Source organism: Rhinoraja longicauda, chromosome 4 (assembly GCF_053455715.1).
Source record: "Rhinoraja longicauda isolate Sanriku21f chromosome 4, sRhiLon1.1, whole genome shotgun sequence".
Taxonomy (NCBI): domain Eukaryota; kingdom Metazoa; phylum Chordata; class Chondrichthyes; order Rajiformes; family Arhynchobatidae; genus Rhinoraja; species Rhinoraja longicauda.
The window spans coordinates 89,051,230-89,065,740 of record NC_135956.1 but is presented as its reverse complement, the minus strand read 5'-3'; the positions used below and the strand labels follow the sequence as shown (position 1 = coordinate 89,065,740).

At 42.9% G+C, this 14,511-nt stretch overlaps 1 protein-coding gene across 2 annotated transcripts in view; it reads left to right on the top strand.

Annotated features, from left to right (window-relative positions):
* The window catches only part of LOC144592960 (activin receptor type-1-like), a 45,476-nt gene that overhangs the window by 12,742 nt on the left and 18,223 nt on the right, over nucleotides 1-14,511 (top strand). For both annotated transcript variants that reach the window (XM_078398337.1, XM_078398338.1), the window contains exons 3-4: nucleotides 1,160-1,414; nucleotides 9,751-9,962. In XM_078398337.1, coding sequence (XP_078254463.1) covers nucleotides 1,160-1,414; nucleotides 9,751-9,962 — 467 coding nt within the window. The remainder of the gene's footprint in view (nucleotides 1-1,159; nucleotides 1,415-9,750; nucleotides 9,963-14,511) is intronic.

Genomic DNA, 14,511 nt, shown 5'->3' with positions numbered 1-14,511 from the left:
TCCAAAGACGTACAGGTATGTAGGTTAATTGACTGGGTAATATGTTAAAAAAAATAATAATTGTCCCTAGTGTGTGTAGGATAGTGTTAGTGTGCGGGGATCGCTGGGCGGCGCGGACTCGGTGGGCCGAAGGGCCTGTTTCCGCGCTGTATCTCTAAATCTAAAAAAAAATCTATATCGAAATATTCAGGATCACCATTTTCTGCTGTTCTCCATCTAATTAAAAATATTGTATTCATTTTTACAACCTGGTAGGATTTAACCCTCTGACCACACAGTTGCTGGTCAGATGTCTTATTTACTGTGCCTTTCTACCCAATGTATGATCCGGTTTTGTATTTTTCAAATTTGATTAAATTTATTAAAGCATAGCAAAATGCAAATTCTTCTGAGGCCCTAATCTGAAATTGATAATCAATGATACTTGGGCTCCGATCCGTTTGATGGCTGTGACAGAACTAACAAAAATGTCATTGTTTAGTGTCGAGATACAGTGTGGAAACAGGCCCTTTGACCCACCGAATCCACGCTGTCCAGCCTAGACCAGTTCTATGTTATTTAACTTTTGCATCATACGTACCTACCGGGGTCAATTTACAGAAGCTAATTGCAAACCTCACATCTTTGGAATGTGGGAGGAAACCGGAGCACCCAAAGAAAAACCAGGTGGTCACAGGGAGTACGTACAAAACTGGAGCCATGATTGAACCCTTGTCCCTGGTGCTGTGACGCACAGCTCTACCTGTGTCATTGAGCTTTCGCAGTGCTTGTTGAGAAGACAAAGGGTTTTCACCTTTTTTTTTTTTTTTAATCATTCTAAGTATATCATATCAAAATCATTTGTGCGTGATCTGTAACTCTGCAAGCTATCTGTTTGTGTTTCTCAAAATATTGCTGGTTTTGGATCAAGTTGATTCATCCCACCAATTGGGTCAGTTACATTTGTTTTCCGTTGTAACGATGTTGTTTAGCTGGGTTTACATTGGCACGAAGGGGTATAAAAACATCGTCTTTATAGTCCCCAAGTTTGGAAGATTGCCAACTACAGTAAGTGCAAATAACATATGCTTTTAGCTTTGTTGTTAAATTTGGTTAAATGATTTTAATATTTAGTTTTAAAGTTGCTTCTAATTACATAAATTTTAATTTTTTTGTGCAGATAAAGACAATCCAAGTCGGTTTCAATGTGTCTGTGAGGGGAATTCATGTGGAAGGCCGGTATGCTATGGGCAACCATGCTTTGCTTCAGTTATACAAAATGGAGAGATTCCTGTATACAGGAAAGGTTGCTTCAATGGTGAAGATCAGAGTGGGCTGATGTGCAAGACTCCGCCCTCTGAAAATCAAGTAGTGCAGTGTTGCAATGGGGACCTGTGCAATAGGAATATTACTGCAATGCCACTTCTTTCTCAGGGTAAGAATTTTGATTTATTTATTTTTCGTTACAAGAAGTGTAAATGTCACTGTTTGCCTGACTGCATGCCCTTACTCCAGACAAAAACTAGATTAATGGTTAACTTACCAAGCTAGTTGGAAACCTGGTTATAGCTCTTGCACTCTCTCATTTAGAGATTTTTTTTAGATTTAGAGATACAGCGTAGAAACAGGCCCTTCGGCCCACCGCCCAGCGATCCCCGCACACTAACACTATCCTACACCCACTAGGGACAATTTTTACATTTGCCCAGCCAATTAACCTACGTACCTGTACGTCTTTGGAGTGTGGGAGGAAACCGAAGATCTCGGAGAAAACCCACGCAGGTCACGGGGAGAACGTACAAACTCCGTACAGACGGCGCCCGTAGTCAGGATCGAACCTGAGTCTCCGGCGCTGCATTCGCTGCAAGGCAGCAACTCTACCGCTGCGCCACTGTGCCGCACAGTGATTCTGTGCCATACATTTTAAATCATTTAAAGTAAAACTTGCTCTATTCTCTAGAAAACTGTAATTGCTTCTTTAACAATAGTGTTGGTTGATGATATGAAACTAATATATTTTGCAGTCTGAAGTTCAGAATTAGTTTTTTGTAATATGACTTACAGTGCCATCTTTAGATATGTTTCCTGCAATTGCCCCATATCTGATCTTTTTATAAGGGCAAATGTCATAGTCACAGAGTAACACAGTGTGGAAACAGGCCCTTCAGCCCAACTCTCCCACACCGGCCAACAATGTCCCAGCTACACTAGTCCCACCCGCCTGCGCTTGGTCCATATCCCTCCAAACCTGTCCTATCCATGTACCTGTCTAACTGTTTCTTAAATGATGGGATAGTCCCAGCCTCAACCACCTCCTCTGGCAGCTTGTTCCATACACCCACCACCCTTTGTGTGAAAAAGTTACCCCTCGGATTCCAATTAAATCTTTTCCCTTTCACCTTGAACCTTTATTCTCTGGTCCTCAATTCCCCGACTCTGGGCAAAAGACTCTGTGCATCTACCCGATCTATTCCTCTCATGATTTTGTACACCTCTATAAGATCTCCCCTCGTCCTCCTGCGCTCCATGGAATAGAGACCCAGCCTCCAACTTGCATGATGGGAAGGATTGGAACTGAATATAATAGTTTAAAACTCCCTGAACTATTACTAAAGAAATCAGTACTTTCCACAATATTGTTCAAGATCATAATAATACTCAGTATTTTGAAACATTTAAAGTCTGGTTTTGTACTTTGAAGTTCATTTCCCACTGAACATCTGTAATATTAAATGTTTTATTAAATGAGCGATACGTCTCAAGCCACTTGCTTTCAATTTCCATGAAATTTTAACATACTTGAAATATGGCAAAATGGTGGCAGATTTGGAACCAAAGAAGTCAAAAATGTCAATCAAGGCCTGTTTTTTAAATCAGGATGTCATGCATCGACCGAGTGGTCAGAGTGGACAGGGAATTATCTTGCTTTCCCAGGACAGCTTGTTTTGGATTCATCACTCATCAGACTGAATACCACTCCCTTATTGTGCTCATTGTCCTTACTTAGCAGTTGGTTCATTTTCCTACATTAACATGGCAATAAATAAAAGTTACCATTGGAAGATTTATTTTACAGCTTAAAAGGTCAGGTCAGGTATAGCTCCTGTATCTGTCATTGACTTTTAATGTTCATTAAAAACTAATTTATAAGCAATCATTTGACACTGTTTGCCTTTGACTTGAATTGCAAAAGAGCCAAGAAAGCATGAATTTTCAGGTTTATAATAATGTTCTTCCCAATTTAAGTTTTTTTTACATATATGTTTAAGTATCACTTGTATCAAAAAGTAACAATAGCTCTCATTAGAATAAAGAAAATATATTCTTCAATATGGCTCTTGTCTTGGTCCAGCTTTGAAACCACTTCAACTCTTAAAGAAAATTGGCCAATCTTAATTTTAGGGAATGGAACATGAGCAACTACTGGTCATACAGTGCCCTTCATAATGTTTGGGACAAAGACCCATCATTTATTTATTTGCCTCTGTACTCCACAATTTGAGATTTGTAATTGAAAAAAAATCACATGTGGTTAAAGTGCACATTGTCAGATTTTATTAAAGGCCATTTTTATACATTTTGGTTTCACCATGTAGAAATTACAGCTGTGTTTATACATAGTCCCCCCATTTCAGGGCACCATAATGTTTGGGACACATGGCTTCATAGGTGTTTTTAATTGCTCAGGAGTGTTTAAATGCCTCCTTAATGCAGGTATAAGAGAGCTCTCAGCACCCAGTCTTTCCTCCAGTCTTTCCATCACCATTGGAAACTTTTATTGCTGTTTATCAACATGAGGACCAAAGTTGTGCCAATGAAAGTCAAAGAAGCCATTATGAGACTGAGAAACAAGAATAAAACTGTTGGAGACATCAGCCAAACCTTAGGCTTACCAAAATCAACTGTTTGGAACATCATTAAGAAGGAAGAGAGCAGTGGTGAGCTTACTAATCACAAAGGGATTGGCAGGCCAAGGAAGACCTCCACAGCTGATGACAGAAGAATCCTCTGGAGGAGCCAGCGCTGCCCTCGCAGCTGCGGCTTGCCTGCAGTCCGTTTGTCTTTTGTGTTTTATGTTGTTTTTGTCAGAATTGTAGTTTAAATATGGTGTAGTGTTTGTATGTTATGTGTGGTGGGGGGGAACTGTAAAATTCTCTCTCCTGAGCGGAGACGCGACCTTTGTTTTCTGTGTCGTGTCTCCGTTCCTGCTGCGGCCTACCATCGGCCATGCACCTGAAGCTGGAGGGCTCCGGCTGGGACCACCTGGGCTCTGGTTCGCAGAGCCCGCGGCCCGGACTCACCACCTGCGGCGCTGGCTGCCTTCGAATGCTGCGGGAGCGGCTGCGACTCGTCTCCGGAGGCTTCGGCGCGGGCCGCATGGACGTCGGAAGCCCGCAGGTCCCTGGGTGGGGGCCGACATCAGGAACTCCAGCAGTGTGTTCGTGCCTCGAATTGCGGGGCTTGGGTCGGCCCGCCGCGGACCTTTCACCATCCGGCGCGGCCTGAAACAGGCCGCGGGATTTTCTCTGCCCGGTGGGGGCTTCAATGTCGGGAGCCACGACCGCCCCGACGTGGCAACTCCAACAGCCTGACCGCGGGCGAAGACGGCAGGGGAAGAGAAAATATATTCTGGCCTTCCATCACAGTGAGGAGGTGACTGGAGGAGACTCACTGTGATGGATGTTTCTTTTGTTTGGTCTTAGTTTATGATTGTATGTGTTATTGCATTTTTATTGATTATTCTTATTGTTGAACTGCGGGTAATTTTTCCATTCCACTACACATTTATGTGTATGTGACAAATAAATGACTATTGACTATTGATTGATCTATAATAAAGAAAAATCCCCAAACACCTGTCCGTCAGATCAGAAACACTCTTCAGGAGTCAGGTGTGGATTTGTCAATGACTGCTGTCCACAGAAGACTTCATGAACAGAAATACAGAGGCTGCACTGCAAGATGCAAACCACTGGTTAGCCGCAAAAATAGAATGGCCAGGTTACAGTTTGCCAAGAAGTACTTAAAAGAGCAACCACAGTTCTGGAAAAAGGTCTTGCGGACAGATGTGACAAAGATTAACACATTAGAGTGATGGTAAGAGCAAAGTATGGAAGAGAGAAGGAACTGGCCAAGATCCAAAGCACACCCCCTCATCTGTGAAACACGGTGGTGGGGGTGTTATGGTCTGGGCATGTATGGCTGCTGAAGGTACTGGCTCACTTATCTTCATTGATGATACAACTGCTGATGGTAGTAGCATAATGAATTCTGAAGTATATCGACACATCCTATCTGCTCAAGTTCAAACAAATACCTCAAAACTCATTGGCCGGCGGTTCATACTACAGCAAGACAATGATCCCAAACATACTGCGAAAGCAACAAAGGAGTTTTTCAAAGCTAAAAAATGGTCAGTTCTTGAGTGGCCAAGTCAATCGCCCGATCTGAACCCAATTGAGCATGCCTTTTATATGCTGAAGTGAAAACTGAAGGGGACTAGACCCCAAAATAAGCATAAGCTAAAGATGACTGCAATACAGGCCTGGCAGAGCATCACCAGAGAAGACACCCAGCAACTGGTGGTCCATGAATCACAGACTTCAACCAGTCATTGCATTCAAAGGATATGCAATAAAATACTAAACATGACGACTTTCATTTACATGACATTGCTCTGTCCCAAACATTATGGTGCCCTGAAATGGGGGGACTATGTATAAACACTGCTGTAATTTCTCCATGGTGAAACCAAAATGTATAAAAATGGCTGTTATTAAAATCTAACAATGTGCACTTTAACCACATGTGATTTTTTTCTATTACAAATCTCAAATTGTGGAGTACAGAGGCAAATGAATAAATGATGGGTCTTTGTCCCAATCATTATGGAAGGCACTGCATAGACTCACTGCTCTCCTGACAAGGACTATGTACCTCTAAGCTTTATCAGTAGTAGTTTAGATTAAAATGGGCCCACAAAGTATGGTATTATCTAGACTACACATCTTCCCACCCTGCTAACCTGTAAAGACTCTATCCCCTATTCCCAATTCCTCCGTCTACGCCGCATCTGCGCCCAGGATGAGGTGTTCCACACCAGGGCATCGGAGATGTGCTCATTCTTTAGGAAACGGGGGTTCCCCTCTTCCATTGTAGATGAGGCTCTCACTCGGGTCTCCTCGACATCCCGCAGCTCCGCTCTTGCTCCCCCTTCCCCCATTCGTAACAAGGACAGAGTCCCCTTCGTCCTCACCTTCCACCCCATCAGCCATTGCATACAGCATATAATCCTCCAACATTTTCGCCACCTCCAACGGGATCCCACTACTGGCCACATCTTCCCAACTCCACCCCTTTCTGCTTTCCGCAGAGACCGTTCCCTCTGAAACTCCCTGGTCAACTCGTCCCTTCCCACCCAAACCACCCCCACCCCAGGTACTTTCCCCCTGCAACTGCAGGAGATGCAACACCTGTCCCTTTACCTCCCCCCTCGACTCCATCCAAGGACCCAAACAGTCATTCCAGGTGAGACAGACGTTCACCTGCATCTCCAACCTTATCTACTGTATCCGCTGTTCCAGGTGTCAACTTCTCTACATCGACGAGACCAAGCGCAGGTTCAGCGATCGTTCCGCTGAACACCTCCACTAAGTCCATCTTAACTGACCTGATTTCCTGCTTGCTCAACACTTCAACTCCCCCTCCCATTCCCAATCTGACCTTTCTGTCCTGGGCCTCCTCCATTGTCAGAGTGAGGCCCAGCGCAAATTGGAGGAACAGCACCTCGTGTTTCGCTTGGGTAGTTTACACCCCAGTGGTATGAACATTGACTTCTCCAACTTCAAATAACCTTTGCTTTCCCTCTCTATCCCCTCCCTCTTCCCAGTTCTCCCACCAGTCTTACTGTCTCCGACTATCTTTGTCCCGCCCAGTCCCCTGACATCAGTCTGAAGAAAGGTCTCGACCTGAAACGTCACCCATTCCTTCTCTCCAGAGATACTACCTGTCCTGCTGAGTTACTCCAGCATTTTGTGTCTACCTTCATATTATTTGGCTTACAAGGCTTAATCATCAAGCTATGTTTATGTGAGTTCCAATAATCATAACAATATTATATTTAATACATCACCAAACACCTAAATTAACTATGGTACTACTGCATGTCATAACTGTATCTTTAAATTTAAAATCCTTACTTAATTGTATTTAATGTCTGGCATATATTTCTGAAGCTAAGCTTAAAATGACACAAAAACGCTTTAATTTGGATGTACCCCAGCAAATACTTAAGATGTTGGAAATCTGAAATAAAATGAAAAACAGTTGGAAGTAAGCAAGTCAGGTAATAATTGTGAAGAAAGAAACAAGAGTTTAGAACAATGACCTTTCCACAGAACTGGTATCCTATTGTGTCGGAAGAAACTGCAACTGCTGGTTTGTACTGAAGGTGGACACAAAATGCTGGAATAACTCAGTGGGTCGGGCTGTATCTTTGGACAAAAGGAGAAAGTGATGTTTTGGGTCGGAACCCTCCTTCAGACTGAAAGATAGAGGTGGGGGGGGGGGGGGGGGGGGGGGAGTAGTGCAGGAGTCACTTGGAGTTAGAGAAATCAATATGAGATGCTGTTCCTCCAATTTGTATGTGGCCTCATTCTGACAATGGTGGAGGCCCAGGACAGAAAGGTCAGTGCGGGAGTGGGAGGGGGAGTTAAAATGATTGAAAACCGGGTGATGGTGTTGGCCGAGGCAGACTGAGCTGAGCGTAGGTGTAACCAGAATCTTAAATGTTATTCGCTTCCAATGGAACGTTTCAGCATTATTGAAGCATTATTTTTGCTACGGTTATACTGTCTTGAACTTTCATTGGGATTGACAAGTTTTTAACGTTGTCAAAAATTGCAAAACACAGCCCAGTCCATCACGGATGCTGGCCTTCCCACCTTGCTGGGTGCCTTTTTCGAAAGGGCACCCTGGTCACACTCTCATTTCACTTCTGCCATCGTGAAGAAAGTATAAGAGCCTGAAAACGGTAACATCCAGGTTCAGGAGCAACTTTCCAACAAGACTCCGGCTACTGAACATGACAAACTCCAACTTAAACACCAACCTACAAACTACCTTGATTGCACTAGGACCCTTGTCTTGTTTTTTCTTTGCCCTATATTGTTGTTTTTTTAATATATTGACTCCACTGATTGTTATGATTACATATCTGTTGTGCTGCTGCAAGTAAGAATTTCATTGTTCAGTTTTGGGACATACCAGACCAAGTGGACCCGTTGGGGCCAAACCTCTCCTGCATTGGTGCAGCACCCCCTCCTCCCCTCCTCCCCCCTCCCCTCCTCCTCCCCCCTCCCCTCCTCCTCCCCTCCTCCCCGGTCTATATGAATAAGCTGAAGAACGGGGCAAAGCGTAAGGAATCAAAGCACAAAAACAGGCCCTCTAGTCACAATGTCCACGCTGACCATCGAATACTCACTTATTCATCCATTCAACCTACATTAGTTTTGGAGATATTGGTAATAACTAACTGGAACTCATGCATATGGCAGTTCGAGGAATTGAAATTCACCCTTGCAGAATTCACAAAGAAAAAGGCTTGCGGGTCGTTCTGCAATAGCATGATGATTGCATTCCTATGAAACCTAGAATATTACATTATAAAAACAATTATGACAATGGAGAAAAGGTAGTTAACGGCTAGAGAGTTTCAAAGTTATTTTTCTTGGCAGGAATTTAAGTAATAAATGTCCTTTTTATTAACTATGCACTTATGTTTGTTACTGTAAGCTTAAAGTACCACGCTGCTTCAGCAAGGCCACTAGCCAAGTCAAGGACGAGTTTCACCTCCATCTTCACCCCTCCTTCCATCAGTGGTACAGAAGTGTAAAAGTGCACACCTCCAGATTCAGGGACAGCTTCTTTCCAGCTGCTTTCAGGCAACTGAACCATCCTATCACCTACCCAGAGAGTAGTCCTGACCCTCCATCTACATTTGGAGACCCTTGGACTATCTTTTATTGGACTTTACCGGACTTTATCGTGCACTAAACGTTATTCCCTTGTCCTGTATCTGTACACCCTGGGTGATTTGATTACAATCATGTATAGTCTTTTCACTGACTGGATAGCACGTAACAAAAAAAGCTTTTCACTATATCTCTTGTACACAAAACGATAATAATCTAAAAACTAAACAGTGTTTGTGGCTTAAGCAATGCGTACTGCAGGAAATTCAAATGAAAGCAGGTAATTCAAATGAAAAAGCATGTAAACCACATTGATTTGCCAGTTGTTTTAATATGTGTATATATTCCATAGTAGATATGGTGACAAGCAACCAATGTAATTCCCTATTCCACATCCTGTTTCCTCATCCTTGTTCTTTGTTTTCATGCATTGAAGTTATTTTTCTCTTTGACTCGACCACTGTCTACTCCCTAGCGTTTGCGGCTCATTGAGGAGGCGCTGTGAACTGTTTGCGTGCTACTGTATGTTTCATTTTTTTCCTTAGTACCTAATCAGATGTACAGCACTTTGGTCAACGTGGGATGTTTTTAAATGTGCTATACAAATAAAATTGACTTGACTTGACTTGACTGTAGGAAGCTGCTGTTAATATACAGCTAAAACATAAAACTGCACTGAAAACAACATGGCACGCAGGTGTTATTTCTGAGCAAGTAACTTGCTTTCCTAAAAAGCTCCAAAGCCACCTGTAAACTTTGAGAATGAGCTGGATTCACTTTTTTGTTTGTTTTGTTTCAGCGCCAAAAGGAGAACCAATCGAGTACAGTGTGGAGATGTTGATAATTGTTGTTGTTAGTACGGTCATCGTGCTGATAGTGTTGTCACTCGTTGCTGTCCTGATTTGTCGCAAAATTCACCAGAATAGGATGCAAAGATTACACGCCCGTGATGCCGAAAATGGAGCAATTGATGGCCTTATAGCTTCCAATGTGGGAGATAGCACGCTTGCGGTAATTGATTTTTACAATTATTAATTATTCTCTAAAGTCATTGTTGTGCAAATATGAGTACACATTGCAGATGTTGGATGGTCTTGATTACATGGTGCATATTTCTTAAGAAAAATTTGGACGTCTTCACTGTGAACACAATAGACAATAGGTGCAGGAGGAGGCCATTCAGCCCTTCGAGCCAGCACCGAATGTTTAAGTGGTTAAGTGGAGGTGATGTATCAAATGTTACCATACATTTCAAAGACTATAAAAAAAAAAAGATTAATTATACTTTTGGTAAAAGAACATTGGTTTAATTCTGTTTGCATTGATCAAATTTGCATTGCAGCTCAATAGAACACCCCTGCTGTGGAGAAATTTCAGTTTGTAGTTGAATTACCTTAATGGTGGGACTAAATTTTATACCAGAGAAATAAAATTATCTCTTCGGTTATGTTAAAAAATGGACAAGCACAATTTACAATTAGAACATTTCTTTAGAACACCTGCCTCTTAAGTGAAAAGAAAATAACAATAGACAATAGGTGCAGGAGGAGGCCATTCGGCCCTTCGAGCCAGCACCGCCATTCAATGTGATCATGGCTGATCATTCTCAATCAGTACCCCGTTCCTGCTTTCTCCCCATACCCCCTGACTCCGCTATCCTTAAGAGCTCTATCTAGCACTCTCTTGAATGTATTCAGTGAATTGGCCCCCACTGCCCTCTGAGGCAGAGAATTCCACAGATTCACAACTCTCTGACTGAAAAAGTTTTTCCTCATCTCTGTTCTAAATGGCCTACCCCTTATTCTTAAACTGTGGCCCCTGGTTCTGGACTCCCCCAACATTGGGAACATGTTTCCTGCCTCTAACATGTCCAAACCCTTAATAATCTTATACGTTTCGATAAGATCCCCTCTCATCCTTCTAAATTCCAGTGTATACAAGCCTAGTCGCTCCAGTATTTCAACATATAACTGCAGATGCTGGTACAAATCGAAGGCATTTATTCACAAAATGCTGGAGTAACTCAGCAGGTCAGGCAGCATCTCAGGAGAGAAGGAATGGGTGACGTTTTGGGTCGAGACCCTTCTTCAGTCTCCCCACACCCCCTGACTCCGCTATCTTTAAGAGCTCTATCTAGCTCTCTCTTGAATGCATTCAGAGAATAGACAATAGGTGCTGGAGTAGGCCATTCGGCCCTTGCACTAATGTTCTTTTCCTTCCTTCACCACGTATAAGAAACGTATAAGATTATTAAGGGATTGGACATGTTAGAGGCAGGAAACATGTTCCCAATGTTGGGGGAGTCCAGAACAAGGGGCCACAGTTTAAGAATAAGGGGTAAACCATTTAGAACTGAGATGAGGAAAAACTTTTTCAGTCAGAGTTGTGAATCTGTGGAATTCTTTGCCTCAGAAGGCAGTGGAGGCCAATTCTCTGAATGCATTCAAGAGAGAACTAGATAGAGCTCTTAAGGATAGTGGAGTCAGGGGGTATGGGGAGAAGGCAGGAACGGGGTACTGATTGAGAATGATCAGCCATGATCACATTGAATGGTGGTGCTGGCTCGAAGGGCCGAATGGCCTCCTCCTGCACCTATTGTCTATTGTCTATCTTTGTGGCCAAAATCACTGCTCTGTACCTGACTATCTCTACATGCTCCAATGAAATGTTAAACAATATCTCTCCAAGACAAGCTGTCTTTATATCTTGTTTCTCTGCTTCAGCACCTAATGTCTTGATTCTCACAGCAATCTTGCCAAGCAATGAGACCACTTGATCTTTTTCCGCTGATTTCTTCTTTTTGCACTGCAACTTATGGCCACTGGCAGTGTGTGGGATTTACTCCTCAGACTACGGCTGGTAAAATCACACCTATTCACCCGAACCGAAGCCACATAGTTGATGGTCTTCCTGCACAGTCCCCTGCTTGCAGTGCCAATTGTTGGGAGAGATTTGTGTGTTTAACCTGCTCCCAGAATCTGGTGTCACTTTGGGCACAGTCGCCCTCTTAATTATGACTCCGACAACGAACGAAGAACATCGTGTACATGAGTGGCGAGCTTCCAGAACAAGTCGGTTTATAAAGGCCTTGATGGTACTTATTCGAAAGCACGCAAAGTGCTTCACTTCACTTCGAAACACTTGCATCATTTTATGCTTTTTGCCTTTCAATGGTCACATGCAAATTTTCCAATTTTGCAATAATTCCACCCACTCTTTGCCCTCTCTTTTATCTCTGCTGGTGTTTCTCTGTCTGACAGCTGACACTTCCTCCGTTGCTTAAGAAACCATTTCTCCATTGGCTTTGTTAATGGTTGTTAAGAGGCGTCTTCTTGCGATCGATGATTGTATTGTCCTCAGCCTGGTCTACGAACTTCCTCTGTTTATCTTTGCTCCACCTAGCTCTGCCCTGCATTCTAAACACTTGCCTAATCTAAACGCTGCCTCTTCTAACAGGACATTTATGTTCCTGTCGCGACACTGGCCTCAATTCCGATTATGCCTCTGCAGTGTGCAAGGCCCTTGGGTTAACCATACTGCAAACCTGCCCAATTTTCTTTTCATTTCCAAAAAAATTCCCACATCACAATTGTTACTGACTCCCAACTGCAATCTCTGTAAATTTGATTTTTGACTTCCAGTGTATTGATTGAAAAAAATCAAGCTGTTAGCATTGGGGAATAAACAGGAAAGTAAGTAGGGTTTTTGAGTAATACAAGTCCGTGAAAAGCCGAACACCGAGAATAGATTGCAAATTCAGTTTTAAATTTGAGTTTGTGTAGCAGCTGTGTCGATTTTGCCAACTAAAATGTTCCTACATTATCCGAGAAAATGTCGGATATGGGGAGATGGCTTCAATGGCCTTCAAGGGCGGCACGGTAGCGCAGCGGTAGAGTTGCTGCTTTACAGCGAATGCAGCGCCGGAGACTCAGGTTCGATCCTGACTACGGGTGCTGCACTGTAAGGAGTTTGTACGTTCTCCCCGTGACCTGCGTGGGTTTACTCCGAGATCTTCGGTTTCCTCCCACACTCCAAAGACGTACAGGTATGTAGGTTAATTGGCTGGGTAAATGTAAAAATTGTCCCTAGTGAGTGTAGGATAATGTTAATGTACGGGGATCACTGGGCGGCACGGACTTGGAGGGCCGAAAAGGCCTGTTTCCGGCTGTATGTATATGATATGATATGATGATGATAACTTTTAACTCCCAAGTTCATCAGGTGAAAAATATTTTACCTTAGTGTCAGGCAGGAAGGTCTATGGGCCTCTGAATGAATAAATAACCAGACATTGCAGTGCCACTGCGATGCTGTACAACTCAGGAGACCAGGTTTTGCACGCTGGTGTGTTGTCGTTTCTCTGACAACTTTGTGCAGGATTAATAAACAATAGGTGCAGGAGGAGGCCATTCAGCCCTTCGAGCCAGCACCGCCATTCACCGTGATCATGGCTGATCATCCACAATCAGTACCCCGTTCCTGCCTTCTCCCCATATTCCTTGACTCCGCTATCATTAAGAACTCTATCTAACTCTCTTGAAAGCATCCAGAGAATTGGCCTCCACTGTCTTCTGCGGCAGAGAATTCCACAGCTTCACAATTCTCTGAGTGAAAAGGTTTTTCCTCATCTCCGTTCTAAATGGCCTACCCCTTATTCTTAAACTGTGGCCCCTGGTTCGGGACTCCCCCAACATCGGGAACATGTTTCCTGCATTTAGCGTGTCCAATCCCTTAATAATTTTATATGTTTCAATAAGATCCCCTCTCATCCTTCTAAATTCCAGAGTATACAAACCCAGTCGCTCCAGTCTTTCAACATACGACAGTCCCGCCATTCTGGGAATTAACCTTGTGAATCTACGCTGCACTCCCTCAATAGCAAGAATGTCTTTCCTCAAATTTGGAGACCAAAACCGCACACAGTACTCCAGGTGAGGTCTCACTAGGGCCCTGTACAACTGCAGAAGGACCTCTTTGCTCCTATACTCAACTCCTCTTGTTATGAAGGCCAACATTCCATTGGCTTTCTTCACTGCCTGCTGTACCTCTTGGAGATACCTCTTGGTATATTTTAAGTAATTTTTTTAAAGTCTAAATAGGATTTCATTTGAAAAATGATGTGTTAAAGTATGATTACGAATTCTGCAATCTTTTAATTGCCGAGGTCTTATGTGCTATTTAGTTTTTCTCACAATTACAACTGGCACTTTACACCTGCTAAATACTTATGTTATTAATACCATGTCTTCGTAATTAAAATAACACATCTGATTCTAGTCTTTGCTTTAATTGAAATTTAATTATGAGCTTTTCACACCTTGCACAAAACTATTCCTGCAATATCAGCAGGTTAGGATGTTAGTTTTGATGGTGTTAAATAACTCCACCTATGGTTCCTTGAAAATCGTCTGATGATAAAGGAATTAGAATGGAGGCAATAGAATTTTTCAGCCTTCACAAGTGATACAGCCAGTCGGCTTCACATTACTGCCTACTTTTAACGATTGGGTTGCAGAAAGATGGTAGGTGAACAAATGGGTTTTCAGAAAGAGAACAAATT